Source organism: Cephus cinctus, unplaced genomic scaffold, assembly GCF_000341935.2.
Source record: "Cephus cinctus unplaced genomic scaffold, Ccin1 Ccin1_scaffold0693, whole genome shotgun sequence".
Taxonomy (NCBI): domain Eukaryota; kingdom Metazoa; phylum Arthropoda; class Insecta; order Hymenoptera; family Cephidae; genus Cephus; species Cephus cinctus.
The window spans coordinates 531,985-550,300 of record NW_014333316.1 but is presented as its reverse complement, the minus strand read 5'-3'; the positions used below and the strand labels follow the sequence as shown (position 1 = coordinate 550,300).

At 36.9% G+C, this 18,316-nt stretch overlaps 3 protein-coding genes and 1 long non-coding RNA gene across 10 annotated transcripts; 2 read left to right on the top strand and 2 right to left on the bottom strand.

Annotated features, from left to right (window-relative positions):
• Positions 1-1,183: 1,183 nt before the first annotated feature.
• Positions 1,184-9,199, top strand: LOC107269985 (UPF0518 protein AAEL005291). Of its 4 annotated transcripts, XM_015744511.2 has the most exons (12): positions 1,184-1,604; positions 1,676-1,887; positions 1,952-2,203; positions 2,282-2,432; positions 2,966-3,211; positions 3,762-3,809; positions 4,502-4,669; positions 4,766-6,067; positions 6,154-6,352; positions 6,441-6,452; positions 6,528-6,687; positions 6,749-9,199. In XM_015744511.2, exons 1-12 carry the CDS (start codon positions 1,455-1,457, stop codon positions 6,909-6,911), a joined length of 3,063 nt encoding a protein of 1,020 aa, XP_015599997.1. In that variant the 5' UTR covers positions 1,184-1,454; the 3' UTR covers positions 6,912-9,199. The 4 variants fall into 4 exon arrangements, with proteins under 4 accessions (XP_015599997.1, XP_015599999.1, XP_015599998.1 ...); XM_015744513.2 differs by lacking the exon at positions 3,762-3,809; XM_015744512.2 differs by lacking the exon at positions 6,441-6,452 and having other exon boundaries at positions 6,749-6,911.
• LOC112494671 lies at positions 3,097-5,268 on the bottom strand. The gene is made up of 3 exons (XR_003060359.1): positions 5,135-5,268; positions 3,702-3,788; positions 3,097-3,227 (listed from the first exon to the last, which is right to left on the bottom strand). It is a non-coding gene; the product is annotated as an uncharacterized LOC112494671 (long non-coding RNA).
• Positions 6,824-16,259, top strand: LOC107269970 (cytoplasmic FMR1-interacting protein). 4 transcript variants are annotated; one of them, XM_025087364.1, is made up of 19 exons: positions 6,824-6,953; positions 9,709-9,937; positions 10,008-10,187; positions 10,265-10,446; positions 10,521-11,045; positions 11,124-11,328; positions 11,406-11,620; positions 11,676-11,806; positions 11,874-12,044; positions 12,120-12,202; positions 12,465-12,533; positions 13,016-13,089; positions 13,168-13,573; positions 13,640-13,839; positions 13,918-14,447; positions 14,510-14,604; positions 14,679-14,917; positions 14,994-15,141; positions 15,209-15,415. In XM_025087364.1, exons 2-19 carry the CDS (start codon positions 9,728-9,730, stop codon positions 15,413-15,415), a joined length of 3,870 nt encoding a protein of 1,289 aa, XP_024943132.1. In that variant the 5' UTR covers positions 6,824-6,953; positions 9,709-9,727. The 4 variants fall into 4 exon arrangements, with proteins under 4 accessions (XP_024943132.1, XP_015599959.1, XP_015599960.1 ...); XM_015744473.2 differs by lacking the exon at positions 6,824-6,953 and adding an exon at positions 9,384-9,529; XM_015744474.2 differs by lacking the exons at positions 6,824-6,953; positions 12,465-12,533 and adding an exon at positions 9,384-9,529 and having other exon boundaries at positions 15,209-16,259.
• LOC107269975 (WD repeat-containing protein 55 homolog) lies at positions 16,131-18,306 on the bottom strand. The gene is made up of 8 exons (XM_015744480.2): positions 18,142-18,306; positions 17,861-18,016; positions 17,617-17,794; positions 17,354-17,536; positions 17,200-17,273; positions 16,964-17,130; positions 16,667-16,884; positions 16,131-16,580 (listed from the first exon to the last, which is right to left on the bottom strand). Exons 1-8 carry the CDS (start codon positions 18,167-18,169, stop codon positions 16,322-16,324), a joined length of 1,263 nt encoding a protein of 420 aa, XP_015599966.1. The 5' UTR covers positions 18,170-18,306; the 3' UTR covers positions 16,131-16,321.
• Between the last annotated feature and the right edge of the window lie 10 nt (positions 18,307-18,316).

Below are 18,316 nucleotides of genomic sequence, written 5' to 3'. Positions count from 1 at the left end.
GTTTAGCCAGAATTTCCGATTTCTACGTGTTAATATTTTACTTTATTGACTTAATTAATTACTTTGATGTTTCTGACACCTAATTTATTTACGATTTAGTGGAAAAGGTAGGAAAAGAAGGAAGTATGTACAAGGGAGCGAAATGGGCCCCACCCCGCCCATTTCCGTGAGGTCCTGCCTCTCCTGAAGGGAGCTACGACCCCTCCGAGGCCCCATTCCTGGAAGAGGAATGGCGCCTCTAAAAGTAGCCCTAACATTTTAAGACAGAAATATATCTCTTTCTCACTTCGTAATGTCTAGTTCATCTCACTGCGCAAATGCGTAATTTTACTGACCTAACAAGATCAACGGAACTCTAACTTACGGGAATCCGTATGCCTGTTTTTAGCGGTAACCCGGCGAGCGCGCATCTGTTTCATTTACCTCGTGGATGAGGTTGTCCTTTTCGAATTGAACTGCTGGTGTATAAGCCTTACAGGAATGTTGACCCGCCGACATATCAGTGCCAGCCGTAGTGCGATGGAAAGAATGCTGAATATGAAATGGAAAGAATACAAGTACATACATATAAATTCTATCCAGGCTCCATGATATAAATATAGAGCCTTATAAAACCGACAAAAAAATATTTAGCAGTCCGAAATAAAATATATGTGCCACGATTTCAGAGTATGTTATGTTGGCTTATGACCGTTTCCTCCGACGTTAATGAAAGTTTAAATTCTGGTTATCCTATCTTAGAACTATATTTAAAAAATTGAACCAGGCTTAAACCACGTCGGAGGAAACGGGCATTAGTTCTCCCCGTGCGCACTGCTTTATCTCAGCTTTGAATTTTCGAGAGACTTTACAGTGTGTAATAGAGACAGTCTACTACGTTTACCTATTTCCTCACTGTCTCTCTTTATGCGGCCCCTACCGATGCCGTACGGACTCCAGTAGACCTACACAGTGCTACATCTCATTGTCGACGGTTTTCAGGTGGTCGCCATGATATATATAGATATATATATGTAGTTCTGTTGCTGTTGGTGACGCTACAGTAGAAAAAGGCGTACCATACCAAGAGGATGGAGTAGAAATGGCGACGGGATAAAGATAGTATGACGTATCACTGTGGAACTTCCTCTTTCCATTTGCCAATTTACTAGCTGTTTCTTGAGTTGCCAAGCGATGAACAAACTTTGAGAAGTACCTGTGAAGTTCCGTTGAATATATTCAGCAACTAGATATGCTAGTGGTATTATCAGAGTGTCCTTATCGTGTAGGTGCTCGAGTCTGTGTTTTATTGGAGTTCAAAGTAGGACACGACTATGACAAGACGAGCCAATGACAAATGTTAAGACTATGTATAATACGCCTCCACACTTTTGACATATGAATATCCGGTCGTAGTGACCAACTGTCACTGGAGAATGTTAGTCTGTGGTCTTCGTAAGGCTTGAACCGAGGAGATGAGTTGGCTAAGGAGTAGTCCGCTAAGGACTAGCTTCAGTAAGCAGCGTTCTAGAGATTCTCCACCAAAGGATGCTGATCCTACAGCTTGCTATGACAGTTTCCGTAAACACTGGCAACAAACCTATGAAATCATTTTACATACACAGGTGATTACCTTTTTGAATAGTTGATATTGAATTGTATTATAGATTTGCATTCATATACATACTTTGCTTAGCCACCTACTGGAATACCATGTCAGGATGATGTTCTTGGAGTTGTCAATCATGTAGATCAGATGGTAACACTGTTACTTCTAGAACTGCGCAGTGCAACCTCTTCTGATCATCAAAGAAACTCTGCTTCTCCAACACATTCACCATGTTTGGAGCATTTACTAAGCGAGAACTTATTAGATAAACTTTATGAATGGAGTCTGCATACAGGAAGGTAGGCATATATGAGACTATACTTGGATAAAATAGAAGTGATAATGCTCTATCCTTCTGCACAGGTTCAGCAATGCTGTGCGGTTGGAACAGCTGAAGCTTTACGAACTTCTGGTGTCACACAGTGGAACTCTCCTAGCACATGAGCCTGTAGCAAGACCTCTTCTAAGACTTCTAGAAGAATGTGCAGACGATATAATGCCAGTAGAAGTGGAGAAGAAACTTGTGGTTCTATTAAATCAACTGTGTGTGGCTCTCATGCAGAACATGGCACTCTTGGATCTGTTCTTCCACCCTGAGGAGTCTGCGAAGAGCAAGTTCGTTATTTCAATACTATTAAATGAATAATAATACTAGAAATGTACGATTGCACTGAATGTACTAATAACTTTTAGATTCATCATCTTCACTCTACTTATTCCACACATTCATCGAGAAGGTGGTGTTGGTCAGCAAGCTCGTGATGCTATGCTGCTTTGCATGTCTCTCTCTAAGAGGCATGACGAAGTGGGTCTATATATTGCAGAGCATTCTAATGTGTGTCCGGTGAGTACTATGTATCATGAACAATAGTACTACAGTTAGTGCGAGCTAATGTCTTCTCGTAATTCAATAACAATGTATACGGGAATGAATTTATGCGATTGGCCTTTGTTGAGGACACGACCTGCTTGAGCATACTTGAATTAACAGCTTTCACTTATGCAATCAGCAAATATACTATCATTTATATATATTTTTACTCTACTATACTACTAAATACTCGCCAGTATTACTCATTCAATATTTCCCTATCGTTCCTGATACATATTCATACTACCATTATTTTTAAAGCATAAGAAACATGTGGGTAAAGTGATAACATAAGTAACAGGGTAACATTATTAAATGTTTACAAGGTTTCTACATTTTACATCAAGAATAGTTTGTACGCCTTCTAACTAAAGCAGCACTTTTTCTTCGACAGCTTATTTATATGCATTATCTTATTATACAAAATTGAATCTATCGTAACGGTGTATCCTTAATGTTTATGATAAAGTTCGAGCAAATTAAAGATTAAATATGTTTATATTTAGGTTTTAGCTACAGGATTAAGTGCTCTGTATTCTCTGCTACCAAGAAAGCTTGATATTGAGACCGATGATTGGCATCGACTGACTCCAGACGATGTAAACGATATGTCGGCGTTGACTCAGATAATCAATTCCCTAGAATTCTGCAATGCTGTAGCTCAGGTAGCACATCCTCTGGTACAAAAACAGTTGCTGGAGTTCTTGTATCAAGGATTTCTTGTGCCAGTGATGGGACCAGCATTGTTGCAGGTACGTTATTTTACGGCTTTGAATTTGTAACAGTAATGCATTTCATTAAAGGCTATATGAATATGCCAATGCTGCAGATTTATAAAATTGCAATAGCATTTAAATCGTATTAAGGCATTGACCTATTGCGATTTCCATTACACTGAGTCGTGTGTGGTAAAAGAAGGGAATTATTTTGTCTCTGGCTACACACACATTTCATCATTTATCAGCTTTCTTCCATATAAACGCACTAGAAATCACAGAAATACCGATAATAAATCATACAAGAAATTCCTTATGCATTGAATTCGAATAGTTCCAACTTATACTTTAATTAAAATCTAAAATCTACATATTTTAAAAAGTGATTCGACGTGGTCAAAATTTATGGTAATAGGAATCTAGCTTCATGACATATAAATGTATTATAAATATCATTAATGGCGGTGATGGTACTCGTAAAAATCAGTGTTTAAACGCTAAAGAAATAAAAATTAAGATTACTCACGTTGTGGGGCTTGTGGTTGTTGGTGGCTGTCTTTAGTGACACTTTTTATGGTGCTCGTAGGATTCTCTCGGCTTGAGCCTAGAACAGCTAGATGCACCGCAAAACTGGGTTAGTACCAATAATCACTCACTACACTCATTAATATAATAGTTAAAACATTAAAGCTGCTTTATATTTTTTTAAATACTCACAAATCGTATCCGGTTCTCTTATTCTGTATATATTAGTCGGTGCCAAAGTGAAAATAACTTAATGTTGGATATTAACTATTAAGGTGAAATGAAAGTAAACCGTGTGCGGCTTGTGAGTGTAAAGTATCGTTTTTGTCTATCAGCTTTATTGTATGAAGTAAATATTTCATCTATGTATAATTCATTGACATAATTGATTTTTGTTTATTGTTGATTGGCACAGAGCTTTGGATTAGCACGTGGTGTTGCTTTTGTGTAGTGTCATTTAAAAATAATCTCCTTCTTTTACCACGTACTAAAACGTTGTGTATTGCTCTCTTTTCTAAAGTAATTGGATAATTCTTAAGGCAATCTAAATTCTCACAAGAATACACTTTTGTAGAATGAAACTACTATTCAGTTAAGATGGATATGAAAAGCCCTGTATAGTATATATAGAGAAAAAACTCATCATCAGTCTAACTTTATTGTAATATATATAGTATAAACTAAAGTACTAATTATAAATGCTAATATCACTTATTTTGTAACCACTTGTTATAAAAAAATGCAATTGTGTATCACTAACTAGATTTTTATACAGAAGACTAAGCTTTACTCTCTATATAGACAACTGTGGAGGAGCTAGTGGCGGCGACAGCTTACTTCGACCTGTTCTTAAGATCTGTTACGGAACCAGGTCTTCTGCGATCCCTGGTCAGATTTTTACTCGAAGATAATTATGACGAGTGTCGTATACTGGATAGTCTCATCCAGAGGATATCGTCCGTGTCGCGGGTGTGTGATTAAGCAGATAAATTGGAGGAATACGAAAAATTAGAAAAGCTTACAATTATTACAGTGTCTACTATAGAATTTTCATTACCTTTACAGGTCTGTATAGTGACTCTGGCCCTCTTTGAGACCTTAGTTGATCTGAACTGTGAGGACGTCATGTTGGAACTATGCTTTGGAGCACTGAGTCCATGCTCCCATGTAATGCTCTCTCAGCGAAGGAGGCTCAGAGATGTGGACCCCTTTGGTAGAGCAGCTGAGAAGTTTCTGTCTTTGACACCCACCTGTTGTACACCTTTATCCAGTTTATCGACACCGCCAAGTTCCTTGCCCTATATGCCTTCCTCTTCTACCTCTCGCAGAAGAAGCTCAAATTCCACCACTGATGGTTTTAAGTCCTTGCCGATGACGCCAATTAATTATGGCGCTAAATTATCAGAGAGTCTTTATGGAAATTATCATGCCTACCTTTGTGATGCCAGACAGAAGATTGCCAGTTGCCAAACGGCCTGCTCTAACTGGTCCTGTCAGTACGACGGAGAACCACCAGCCAAAGAAAGTAACGCCAGCAGTGCCACCACCCTGGCTGATGAGAATACATTGGTGGAGCAGTCAGTCAAGAGGATAGAGAGTAGCACAATGCTTTCCAAGGACGCGTTCAAAGATACGATAGTTTTGAACGACGTTCTCAAAGATCCATCGATGCAAAACATTCTGGAAAATATTCAATCTTTATTAGAGGATGATGATTTGAATGTGACTAGTAGCAATGATAAGGAAGAGATTGTAACAAAGGTGGTTGCTGCTACTCTCACGCCAGAGGAGCAGGCAAAACTGGATGCAGATATTGCTGAGTTGCTTAGCGAGGATATTGGAATATCGGAACCTGTTGGAGAGACTATAATTTCGGATAAAAAGGAATCAGACAGTGGGATAGATGAGACGAACACAGCAATGAATTCTTTGCTGTCTTTGGGAGAAAGCAGCGGATATGAAAGTTTTGCATTCAAAGGTTCTTCAGAGTCTACGCCAGATAACGAACCTAGCGAAGATAGAATATGTGAACACGAGGAAACGGAAATGGAACCCTCTGCAGAAGCTTGCGTACAATTACATGGGATTACGGAATCAAATTATATAAATACAGATGGATCGATATCAAGTAAAATCATTAAAGAGAGTTCGTACCATCAAGATATTTTTCATGGTCAACCCAACGTGGGTATCTTTTTGGATGTTGTTCTGAGAAAGTTGGAGTGCATGATGAGCAATAACATTTATGTTAACTTACATTTAACTGGACTGCTTAGCAGACTTGCAATATACCCTCAGCCATTGTTACAGTCCTTTCTCTTGAATCATTCGTTGGTATTTCAACCCAGCATCAGATCACTCTTTCAGGTCTGTTGCCATTTTGACTATGAAAAATAATAACCACATATTACATGGAGTAGTGTTTGTTATAAACAAAATTTTTTAAATTATAGGTTCTGGCTTCCTTGAAACACAAGATTGATCAGTTCCTCTCACGTCATGATGACGTTGAGATTCTGGTTGAGCAAGCAAGATCTTTCCTTATCAGTCGTGAAGACAGACTGGTTAATGCTAGAAAAAATGCGCTAGAAGCAGCCGCTCAGGTTGCACCAAATCGACGTAGCTTCACGGCCAGTGAACCATTTTCTAGAGGTATCAGTATAAATATTACTTTAACTGTACTGCATTAACATTGCACGATAATAACTTTCCTGATCATTCCTGTTATGCCTATTGGAAGTATTTAGACGATGTACGTATTATATCTTAAAATCCAACCGCATCTAGAAATAAAATCCTAGACTAAATCTTTTATTCAATTTTTAAGGTGAACCAAAAAGAAGGAGTTTGACGTCATCCCTATCACAAATGTTCAGAAGAACAGGCGGCCATCATTCAGGACCGAATAGTCTAACAGGATCAATTAGTCAATCGTCTAGCATATCGGAAGATCAATTGGAAGTCATCGGAGATGGAACAGGATATAGGTGAGAATAAAAAAAATCTTTATTCCTTATGCAAGAATCTATCAAATTTTTAATTAAATAGATATTACACGAGGACATCGTGGGAGTCGCCGAGTGAAGTGAGCCCTGTACAAAATGTCGTATTATGTGCGGTAGTTCTCGATGAGTGGCTCAAGGAATTAGCAGCCATCACGCAAGAGCACGCTATAGCTTCACTAACAAGCACACCGGAATTCAAGGTTTGAAGGGAACGTGTCTAAACAATCTAACGGAGCAGCTAATGTCACGTTAGTAAATTAAGTAAACGTTTCCCTCCTGAACAGGGTTGTAGATTACCAGTATGTGATACATCGTGTAGGCTTAGAACAAGTTGAAGTAACATGTCTAACGGTAATGAGATAGATTATATGAGCCCATTAACAATTGCAAATGCCAGTTTCACGCAAGAGTTAGAAAGCGTATTTAAATATTTCATTTTTAAGTCTATAAACTTCATAGCACACGGTTCAAGATACTTCAGTTAAATGAGTTTAGCTTAGGTACCCGTTAAAATACAAAAGATGAAAGCCGAAGGAAAGAAGAAAAAAATATATCGACTTGTCACATAGCAACGCGTAGACATTACGTTATGCAGGAAGCAACGTGAGACCTCTTCAACGTAATTACCAGCTAATAGAATTTATTTAAAAACTCTAAGATTCCGCGTGTCTTGCTGAGTGTTGCCTCTTAAAAATGTATTATGTAACATTAGATATTTCTGTATCAACTGATTTATCGCATACTGCCTGGAGTATTATTGATCAATGATAGATTGATTTGGATTTCATTAGAGACATCAGAATTAGACGTGGAGTATTGTGCCAATTATTAACAGTCACTGATTCTATTCAGGAGGAATCACTTTGAAGACGCAGCTGTATACCGATCTTTATCAATTAAGCCTTAATTATTATTAACAGTTGAGCAATTTACAGATCGACCTTCAACTAGAGTCACAACCAAGGCTCCATTTTACAAGTACCATTTTGTTATCAGTGATGCATTGTAAGTGCAGTCGTCCCCGATGGCTACCCATGTAAATAGACGTCTATGATGTAACTTTCATCAGTTTCAAACGCCAATACAATTGATTTTTTTGCCTTATATAAAATAACCCGAATTTTTAGATATGGCTTAGGCCGCGCTTCTTATAATTTAAGTATTTGTACTTAGTTGGGCGAGCCATGTGAATTAGTACGTCTGATACATGTAAGTAGAATCAAGTCTTGGCGTGAAGAAGGTAGATAGTTGGAATAAAAATAGTGAGAGTCGCAAAGAGGTACCTATATATATATTGTCGCACATTAGATTATAGCAGCGTGAACACATTCAAGGAATGCGAATTAATTTAAAAATTAAAATGAAATAGTACCAGCAAGGTTATCAGCCAAGTTTTAAACTGCATTATCATTTTTACGTCTATTCAGTCACTTCCAATATTTACCAGAGAATCGTTTGCTACGGAGAGTCAAACAACTTGCATATCCCTAAGTGTTAACGATTTATCTGCATAATGCGAAACGGATCTTATAATAAATTGCGCGTCCTGACAATTAAGCTCAAAATGATATAAAAAATTAAATCTTCGTGTCCCGCGGAGAATTAATATGTCTTTTCCAAGATGTGCGCGCATAATGCTGTGCAATTTCGATGGGAATATCTATTGGACATTTTACGTGTATCGCGCGACGTGCTCGATATTTGAGTAAAATTTTGCACAATCAAGCTCAATTCAAATTGTACGGAATACACGTAGATGTTCGAGCGATAGCGACATTAGTGCAATTTTTTAGTAATACTTGTGTATTTGCGTAACGCGGTCAGGATTGATGTGTGACCATTGTGCCCGTGTATATACGGTGAAAATGGATTAAGGACGTTTTCTATTCAATTCACTTCACCTTTGAATAACGTCAAAATGATATTTTTGGAACGCTTTATCTTTCGCATTTTAGTATACATATAATATGTCCCAATGTGATATTAAAGTTGCATATTTTTAGAGCTACCTGATAGAGCCATTTACGTTTTCTCAACCGGGTTATGTTTCAATCGTCTTTTCATCTGTATTATACTTCTTTTATAATATTTTACTAATAATCATCAGTCTTTCATTCTATCGCAAAGCAACAACTCGCATAACTTTTACTATGCGCACACTATTTTTCTCGCAAAGTACATTTAACAAGAATTCAATGACTTTATGCCTTCTCTTGCATTAATTATTACCGTATGTATATTGTTTTATCTCTATTTTTCTTTTGTAATGCGAGAACGAGAAGCAGTAGAAAGATTCTACATATATGAAAACCGAGCCAGGCAAGAGTAGTGTTATGTGCAATTTTGCGAAATAAAAAAAAGTAACGAAAGAAAAAAATCATATAAATAATAATTCGCGTTCTGTACATTACGTGTATTATATAATAGAAAATATATTATTATGTTGTCTGAAAGACGTTTAAGAATAAAGTGCAACAATTGCCCAAGTTTAATACTTCTGAAGTACTATTCATTTTTCTTCCCAATATTTTTTCAATTTCTATAAAATGTGGAGGATAAATGGAAATAAGTAACTCTTATCAGAATACTGACAGTCAAGTACCAAATAAGTATAATTAGTTGCTACAGAATGTCAACTAGTTTTTCATGCTTCATTCCTGATTATTGAGCATATCGATTCCGGTTTGAAGTCTGCTTGATAATTAAAGGCAGGAAGAGCCCCTGCGTGGGGTCGACGCCATTTTAGACATCTTGACGTTTGTACAGGGCGGAGTTGTGGAGTACATTTTTCTCGGATATATTATCTTACGGAGCCCTTTAGAGGGTAAGCATACGCGTAGAATATTAAAACAATACTTTTTAATTATTGTAACAATCTTTATTCCACGTAGAACATACTTACTGTACTCATTGTCCGCTTATAAACATAACCTGGGAGAGGACAGTGATTTTAGTGATTCAAGGCAGAATGTTGTTAATTAATATGTATGATTTTTTAACTAGGTTCTGAAAACAAGAGAGCATGGCTACTGATAAAGTAACACTAGGGGATGCTTTATCCAATGTCGATGTTTTGGATGAATTTACTCTTCCTGATGAGCAACCATGCATCGAAGCTCAGCCCTGCTCTGTTGTCTATCAAGCCAATTTTGATACAAATTTCGAAGATAGAAATGGTTTCGTTACGGGTATTGCCAAATATATTGAAGAGGCTACAGTTCATGCAAGTCTGGTAGGTTTCTGAGCTTGGAAGAATCTTTTTTTAAGAATAGTCACAACAATACTTTTATCTACCTTTGTAGAATGAACTTTTGGAGGAAGGCTTGGAACATGCTGTTATGCTGTATACATGGAGATGTTGTTCCAGAGCTATTCCACAGCCAAAATCTAATGAACAACCAAACCGTGTTGAAATTTATGAAAAGACTGTAGAGGTTTTAGCTCCAGAAGTCAACAAACTGTTGAACTTCATGTATTTCCAAGTAAGAAAATAGAAAGGATAAGAGTGGTATGTAAAAGTTCTACTTACACTTATTGATTAAAATTGCGTAATTTTTAGAGAAAAGCAATAGAAAGATTCTCAGCGGAAGTAAAACGTTTGTGCCACCATGAGAAGAGAAAAGACTTTGTTTCAGAAGCATATCTGCTCACATTAGGAAAGTTTATTAATATGTTTGCTGTTCTTGATGAATTGAAAAACATGAAATCCAGTGTGAAAAATGATTATTCCACCTACAGAAGGTATTGGCATTAATTATTGATCTAAGACGATTGAGTTCCTAAGTCAGAGAGATTTATATCAAATATTATTTTAGGGCGGCGCAGTTTTTGAAAGTCATGTCGGATTCACAAACCCTACAAGAGTCGCAAAATCTTTCAATGTTCTTGGCAACGCAAAATAAAATTCGCGACACGGTCAAGGAGAATCTTGAAAAAATACCGGGCTACGAGGAACTCCTGGCCGACGTGGTGAACATTTGCGTTCACATGTTTGAAACCAAAATGTATCTCACGCCCAATGAGAAGCATATGTTAGTAAAGGTTATGGGTTTTGGACTGTTTCTTATGGACAGTGAATTATGCAATATCAATAAGCTTGATCAAAAGAAAAAATTGAAATTAGACAGAATTGATAGAATCTTTAAGAATCTAGAAGTGGTACCTCTCTTTGGAGACATGCAAATTGCTCCATTCAATTATATTAAACGCTCTAAGCATTTTGATGTGTCCCGATGGCCGTTATCGTCTTCCTCTAATAGTATGAGCCCGCAGGCGGACTTGATGGTACATCTGCCTCAAATTCGTGACGATCACGTCAAATATATAAGTGAACTAGCGAGGTATTTACACTCCTTCTGTACAGTTATTAGGATATATATACATTTTTTCAATGTTTTCTACTCTTTTATCTCTAATAGATATAGTAACGAGGTAACTACAACGTATAAAGAATGTGGAAGTGATTCTGAGAACAGAGAAACATCAGAATTAGCACTGAGGGGATTGCAATTACTTTCTCAATGGACCAGTGTCGTTACTGAGCTGTACAGTTGGAAATTGTTACATCCAACTGATCACCATATGAACAAAGAGTGTCCTCAGGAAGCCGAAGAATACGAGAGGGTCAGCTTTTCTGTAGATTTTATCAATTGTAACATGTGTGGATGTTTTCATATTCGATCATAAAACTATTTCATTAGGCGACACGGTATAATTATACGGATGAAGAAAAATTTGCTTTGATCGAAGTCATAGCTATGATAAAGGGTCTGCAAGTTCTCATGGCAAGAATGGAAACAGTATTCATCGATGCTATTCGTAGAAACATTTATGCGGAACTGCAGGATTTCGTACAACTTGCATTGAGGGACCCGTTAAGAAAAGCGATAAAAAACAAGAAGGATCTTATTAGGAGGTTTGTAAAACTTTCCAAAGTACTATAGGAGTGTAAATAACTCTTTTCCTTTCAGCATCATAGTTTCTGTGAGGGAGACTTGCGCAGATTGGCATTTTGGGGTGGAACCATTGGGAGATCCTGCATTAAAGGGAAAGAAGGATCCTGACAATGGATTTGGTATAAAAGTGCCAAGACGAAACGTTGGTAAGTTCAATAAACATATACAAATTATTCACTTCTTAAAGATACTTAATATAGCCTCAATCTACAGGACCATCTTCCACTCAACTTTATATGGTGAGAACAATGTTGGAATCTTTGATAGCTGACAAGAGTGGTGGGAAGCGTACATTAAGAAAGGATATCGATGGGCAATATCTTGTACAAATTGATCAGTTTCACAAAACAAGTTTCTACTGGAGTTATCTATTAAACTTCAGTGGTACGTATCGTCATGCAAAGAATTTTAATAGACATTTGTGATAATTTTCTAATTCAATATTTCTTTATCCACTAGAGTCTTTACAGAATTGCTGTGACTTATCACAGCTTTGGTATCGTGAGTTTTACTTAGAGATGACTATGGGCCGTAAAATTCAGGTAAATTCTATATTTTGAAAAACTAAATGAAAACAATAAATATAAGTCAGGAATTTGTTTGACATATTCCTATCGTATCACTTCATGAGACTCTATCACTTCAAAAAACACGTTCTACGAGCTTGACTGTGACATTTGTGTTCCTTCTACGTAATCACAACTCGCGAGTAATTTCCTTTTACCTTTATCCACCTTTAAAAACAATTAAGCTGCTGCGATTACTATGAAAATAGGATTTTTCTGTGACTGATTTCATGACTAGAAATGCCAAGTGCGTCACCAGCACAATGAGGAATGCAGCGACTTGATCACCATGGAGAAGCGTATTCAGGTATTCGATTCGCTAACCGCCAGACGTTTTAGCAATATTTCTTGTTTCTGTGTTTTGTAGTGCTGTGTGATGGGGATTATGCACGCCTGGGATTTTATGGATTCACTATTTTGTTTTATATTTTCTTCAAAAATATTGATCGTATTGCAAAATATTATATGCGTTCTACATATTATACGACTATTTGATGATTCTATTTGATCTATTACTCGACTATTTGATCATCTAATTATCCAGTAAAATCACCCTATATTTTTTATGCTCTATCATTTTTACATAATTGTTTGAAAAAACTGTGCCAAATGTCCTTAGCGATTCCATTGGATCACGTTATTTTCTAGCTAGCACAATATATCTTGTTATCATTTCTGTATTGTATTTTTATTTTTAAATAATATTTTGTATTCGTGGCATTTACTAACATACGAATTGCATTAATGAGTCAGGTTAAAATTTTATTCTAAACGACCTGACTGTTTTAGTTTCCGATTGAGATGTCGATGCCCTGGATTCTGACAGATCACATTCTCAGAAGTAAAGAACCTTCTATGATGGAGTGAGTAGATTCAAGTATATTCATTAAAATCGCAAGAGGAATATAAACGGTATAATATAATTTGATGATTTCTAATAGGTACGTTCTCTATCCATTGGATCTATATAATGACAGTGCTCTGTACGCGCTCACCATATTCCGCAAGCAATTTCTTTACGATGAAGTTGAGGCAGAAGTGAATCTATGCTTTGATCAATTTGTTTATAAGTTAAGCGAGCAGATATTCGCACATTACAAACAGCTGGCAGCGAGTATTTTACTTGACAAGAGATTTCGCGTGGAATGCGTTGCTCTTGGTGCATATCTACTTCCATATCCGCGAGCAAACAGATACGAGACATTGCTCAAACAAAGACACGTACAACTTTTGGGAAGAAGTATTGATTTAAATAAATTGATCACACAACGCATTAATGCTGATATGCAAAAATCTCTGGACTTGGCGATCAGCAAATTTGAATTTGGAGATATTACCGGTATTGTGGTACGTTGAGAAAAAGCAATTAATAATTAGTAATGAATAGGGATAACTTTTATCTCTTGCCTCAAGGAACTGGATGGTCTCTTACAAGTAAATCGTTTGACGCATAAACTTTTGTGCAAGTGGCTGGCATTAGATGAATACGATGCAATGTTCAGAGAAGCGAATCACAATGTCTTGGCACCTTATGGTAGAATCACTTTACATGTCTTTTGGGAACTCAATTATGATTTTCTACCAAATTATTGTTACAACGCCGCCACGAATAGGTAAATTACACAATTGTATTTTGTACTATTGTACTGTCTAGTGGAATTAGTTTTACTAGTTTTGATAATTTTTTGCAGATTTGTTAAATGTCGTGGATTGCAATTCGTACAACCGGTTCAGAGAGATAAGCCGCCACAAATGTCGCATCATTATCTTTGGGGTAGTAAACACTTGAATTTGGCGTACAGCACGCAATACGGTCAATATTCCGGATTTGTTGGTCCATATCATTTCCGTACTATATGCAAACTTCTGGGATATCAGGGTATTGCTGTTGTGATGGAGGAGCTATTGAAAATTGTCAAACCGCTTATTCAAGGTAGCTTGCTACAATTTACAAAAACACTGATGGAGGCAATGCCCAAGGTTTGCAAGCTGCCGAGATACGATTACGGTTCTCCTGGAGTACTGGGATACTATCACGCTCAACTAAACGACATAGTTCAATATCCTGACGCGAAAACCGAGCTATTTCACAATTTTCGTGAATTTGGAAATACTATACTGTTCTGCCTCTTGATGGAGCAGGCTTTATCTCAGGAAGAAGTCTGTGACTTGCTGCATGCAGCACCGTTCCAAAATATCTTACCAAGGCCTTATTGCAAAGGTATTATACAGATATTAACGACAAATGACGATTGATTTATTAATAAAAATATAAATATTCAGATGGAGAGAAACCAGAGACTAAACAAAAACGACTGGAAGCAAAGTACGCTGCACTTCAGATTGTTCCTAACGTCGATAAATTAGGAACTGCCAAAGTAATTAATTCCATCATATATATACTAATACTGTAATTATTTTCTAATTATCGAATTAATTTTTATTAATCTAGCAAGCGATGATCGCGCGCGAGGGAGACTTGTTAACCCGCGAGCGACTTTGTTGCGGCCTGTCAATCTTCGAAGTGGTACTGAGTCGGTTGCGAAGCTTTTTAGACGATCCTATATGGGTAGGACCACCACCAGCAAATGGTGTAATGAACGTGGACGAGTGTACAGAATTTCATAGACTGTGGAGCGCGCTTCAATTTGTCTATTGTATACCCGTTGGAGAGACCGAATTCACTGTCGAGTAAGTTTTACTGAATAACGAGAAAAAAGTGAATAATCCTAATTAACAATTAACTTCCTCAACTCTACGTTTACAGAGAATTGTTTGGCGAGGGTCTACATTGGGCAGGGTGCGCAATGATAGTTCTCTTGGGACAGCAAAAACGATTTGAAGCTTTAGATTTCTGCTATCATATTCTCAGAGTACAACGCGTCGACGGGAAGGATGAGAATGTCAAAGGAATTGTAAGTATCGTGATACAAACTACAAAAAAAATAATTATCTAACAATGTGTTCACTTACGTGTATCAGCACTTGAAGAGGATGGTGGATCGTATCAGACGTTTTCAAGTATTGAATTCCCAAATCTTCGCCGTGCTCAACAAGTACTTGAAGAGTGGTGACAGCGATACAACCAGTGTCGAACACGTCCGTTGTTTCCCTCCGCCATCACTTGCACATGCACAACAACAACATTATCACGCGCCCGAATATTTACGTCAGGTTAATCACCCATAAGATACGGAGAATGCGCAACCGACGGCGGCCGGTTCGCTACTGTCTATTACTATTACTTAGCAGAAGTGGCGAAGTAAGGGAGGGGCTTACACGCTGCGCTAAACCTATAAACACTGGGCCAAGGGATGTAGGGAAACAAAATGAAAACGTCCTGACGTCTTTGTACCTTGAAAAAGGCAACGATAAGTTGTATTTCAAATGTCTCTTTTTTTTAAAGAATGTATATTCTCCGAGGCGAACTATTTATTTGTTCACCGTTATATAATTTTTTTTCCTTTAATATTGAATCCGATTGTTCGGTAGTATTTAATCATTATTTGAAATTAAGCCTTAAGTATTTATCGAGAGTAAAATAGTATCAGTGAATTAGATTGTATGTATTATTTTTATTACTTTCATTTGGACGAGTCATGCATTCGTGCATGTCGATTCGTTTAATGTAAATATAAGTAGCTGAACAATTTTACCTTTGCCAAATGAATTTTTTTTACTGTTCCGGAGCGAAGGTTCGCACGTTTGTGGCTTATGTCGTGAAAAAATTATGTGGTGCTTTCTGATGATTCATGTATTGCGGGATACTTATTGTTGAACCTGTTAGTATCATTAGATATATATGTATATCACGAACAATTTTACCTTTACTACTACGTACAAATGAAAATTCCGATTTCTATGCTGCAGAATAAGTATAAGAAAATGAAAATTGGACGTCGAATATTTGTATTTCTTTTATTTGTGATCCACATGCCGTTATTATCCGAGTAAGAGCTGGCACATAGGAATGATCAGTAACGAATGATAACGAGAATAAAATAAGATAATAAAATAAAAAATGATAACGAAACTCTCATTGTATGCGTATTTATATGTACGAATCTGCTGTCTGATAATCATCATTACAGCAGATCAAAGATCGGCAAAGAAATCAGATGCATTATCCACTTTACTACTTGGTAAATTATGCTTCATCCGTTTCTGTTTACCACCCTTAACCGGCTCGTGAACGTTCAGCGTTTCGAAGTACTGGACGTTCCAAAAGTGCACGTCTTTATTGTGCGACGAGGATGCGATTAGGGTGCCGTCGTGATTTACATCGATATTTTCGACGGTGAAGTTGTGCTGCCCGACGATGCCAAGTTGCCGATGTGGAAACAAGCTGGATGCTCTGTAAAATATGAAAGAAAATATTAGATCTTTTGGTTGAAAAATATTATCTGACAGACAGTAGGAACCAGGTAGAAACTTATTTACCTAATAAGACCATCTTCGGAGCCGGTGATAACTACGTTTTCCGTTATGGGTATCATACAGTTTATGGCTTTTTTTGTCAGAGCTGGAAATTCATCAGAATGTAGACCGAATTCGCCCCAGTTGAACACGTACATTTTTCCTTTGATACTTGCGGTTAAGAGTTTTGATTCAGTTTTGAACAATCCCAGGCACGTCAGATCTGCACCGTATTCCTCGGACTATCAAAAGACAACAGTACAATTACATTATTGGGTGATAATTTTAACGAAAGTTTATAAGATACTGTTAGATATTTACCTGGACGTGCATTTTCCGTGCTGGCATGTTTATTGTGGTGAGGGTACCATCTCCGCAGGAACATACGAGATACTTGTTATCACTGTTGGTGATCATATCACTGATATAATCGTCCACTTCTTTTAGTGAAAAGACAGGAGTGTCACCACTTTGTCGTAGGTCCCATACTGAAATAGAAAAGGATATGTTATTATTAAAAGATTTTTTGATGGGGGATAATTTCTAGGAAAATTTACATTTAACTACACCAGAATCGTCGCCCGTAACGAATGTATTTTCGTCAAGTATTGTCATTGAATAAACTGAATCTCTGAAACGTAAGTTGTAGAATTATGTGAATGACAAGTTTATCTTGTAATTTATACTATTACTGTAATTATAAATTCTTACTCATGTGAATTTTGATAAACACTTAAAAGTTTCTCAGTCTCAACGTCTGTAAGCATAATTAACTTGTCTCTAGCAGTAGAAAATAGTAACTTTCCATCATGACTGAACTTTATGTCTCGACATGATTTCAAATGTAGTTCCAGGGTAGAAACAAGTTCTGTTTCCTTATTATTATATTTGTATCTGGAAGAAGAAAAATTAAAAATTTGATTAAACTCATTACCATTATGGTGAATTATCCTAGGGGATTATGGATAACTAACAAAAGAACATCGCCAGTCATGCTTGCCAGAGCAATTAGGTCTTTCGCAGGATGAAAGCAAACATCTACTACAGGGTCCTCCATTGAAATAGTTGGCGGGTGATCTCTGTGTAACTCTTTAGACCGCAAAATGGCTTTTACAACTTCATCTTCTTCCTCATTGTCAACTCTGCTTCCTCCTTCAGCAAAAGAAAAAATATTTTTATCAAATAGAAAAATAATGACTGAAAATGACATATACCTACCAACCACACCATTTGATGTGGATGCTTCAATATCATCGTGAGACTCATTTAGAGATTCCGAATCAGGATCACTGACATTGACATCCTCACTACTCTGACTGTCATCACTCATACTAATATCACTGTGATCACTGTCACTGTCACTCAGGAAATAATCTACGAATTTTAAAGTTATTAGTCAAGTAGTAGCAGTACAGAATATTCTAACCTTCATGAAGGAAATGTGGACCTCATGATTTTTCTATCAATAAGTAATATCGAAATGAAGTAATGATAATTACCTTTTAAGTCACCTGTATTAGACCGCATTGTCTTTTTACAGTCGATTTAATACATAAAAGAAAATCAAAATTCTGTACTTAATTTTCACAAAGGCACTTTACAACTTTAATATATAACGATGTGAATCCCCATTGTGTGAGCGCCTGACGGACGAAACCCGTTCAACAAAAAATA

Excerpts from the sequence above, each read along its gene's own strand:
- LOC107269985 (XM_015744511.2), top strand. The coding sequence starts at position 1,455 with ATGAGTTGGCTAAGGAGTAGTCCGCTAAGGACTAGCTTCAGTAAGCAG. Across the intron at positions 3,212-3,761 it reads TGGGACCAGCATTGTTGCAG|GATTCTCTCGGCTTGAGCCT; the intron begins GTACGTTATTTT and ends TGGTGCTCGTAG. Across the intron at positions 6,068-6,153 it reads GCATCAGATCACTCTTTCAG|GTTCTGGCTTCCTTGAAACA; the intron begins GTCTGTTGCCAT and ends TTTAAATTATAG.
- LOC107269970 (XM_015744472.1), top strand. The coding sequence starts at position 9,728 with ATGGCTACTGATAAAGTAACACTAGGGGATGCTTTATCCAATGTCGAT. Across the intron at positions 11,046-11,123 it reads TATATAAGTGAACTAGCGAG|ATATAGTAACGAGGTAACTA; the intron begins GTATTTACACTC and ends TATCTCTAATAG. Across the intron at positions 13,090-13,167 it reads AAAGAACCTTCTATGATGGA|GTACGTTCTCTATCCATTGG; the intron begins GTGAGTAGATTC and ends GATTTCTAATAG.
- LOC107269975 (XM_015744480.2), bottom strand. The coding sequence starts at position 18,169 with ATGCGGTCTAATACAGGTGACTTAAAAG. Across the intron at positions 18,017-18,141 it reads TAATACAGGTGACTTAAAAG|ATTATTTCCTGAGTGACAGT; the intron begins GTAATTATCATT and ends TAAAATTCGTAG. Across the intron at positions 17,131-17,199 it reads CGATTCTGGTGTAGTTAAAT|TATGGGACCTACGACAAAGT; the intron begins GTAAATTTTCCT and ends TTTCTATTTCAG.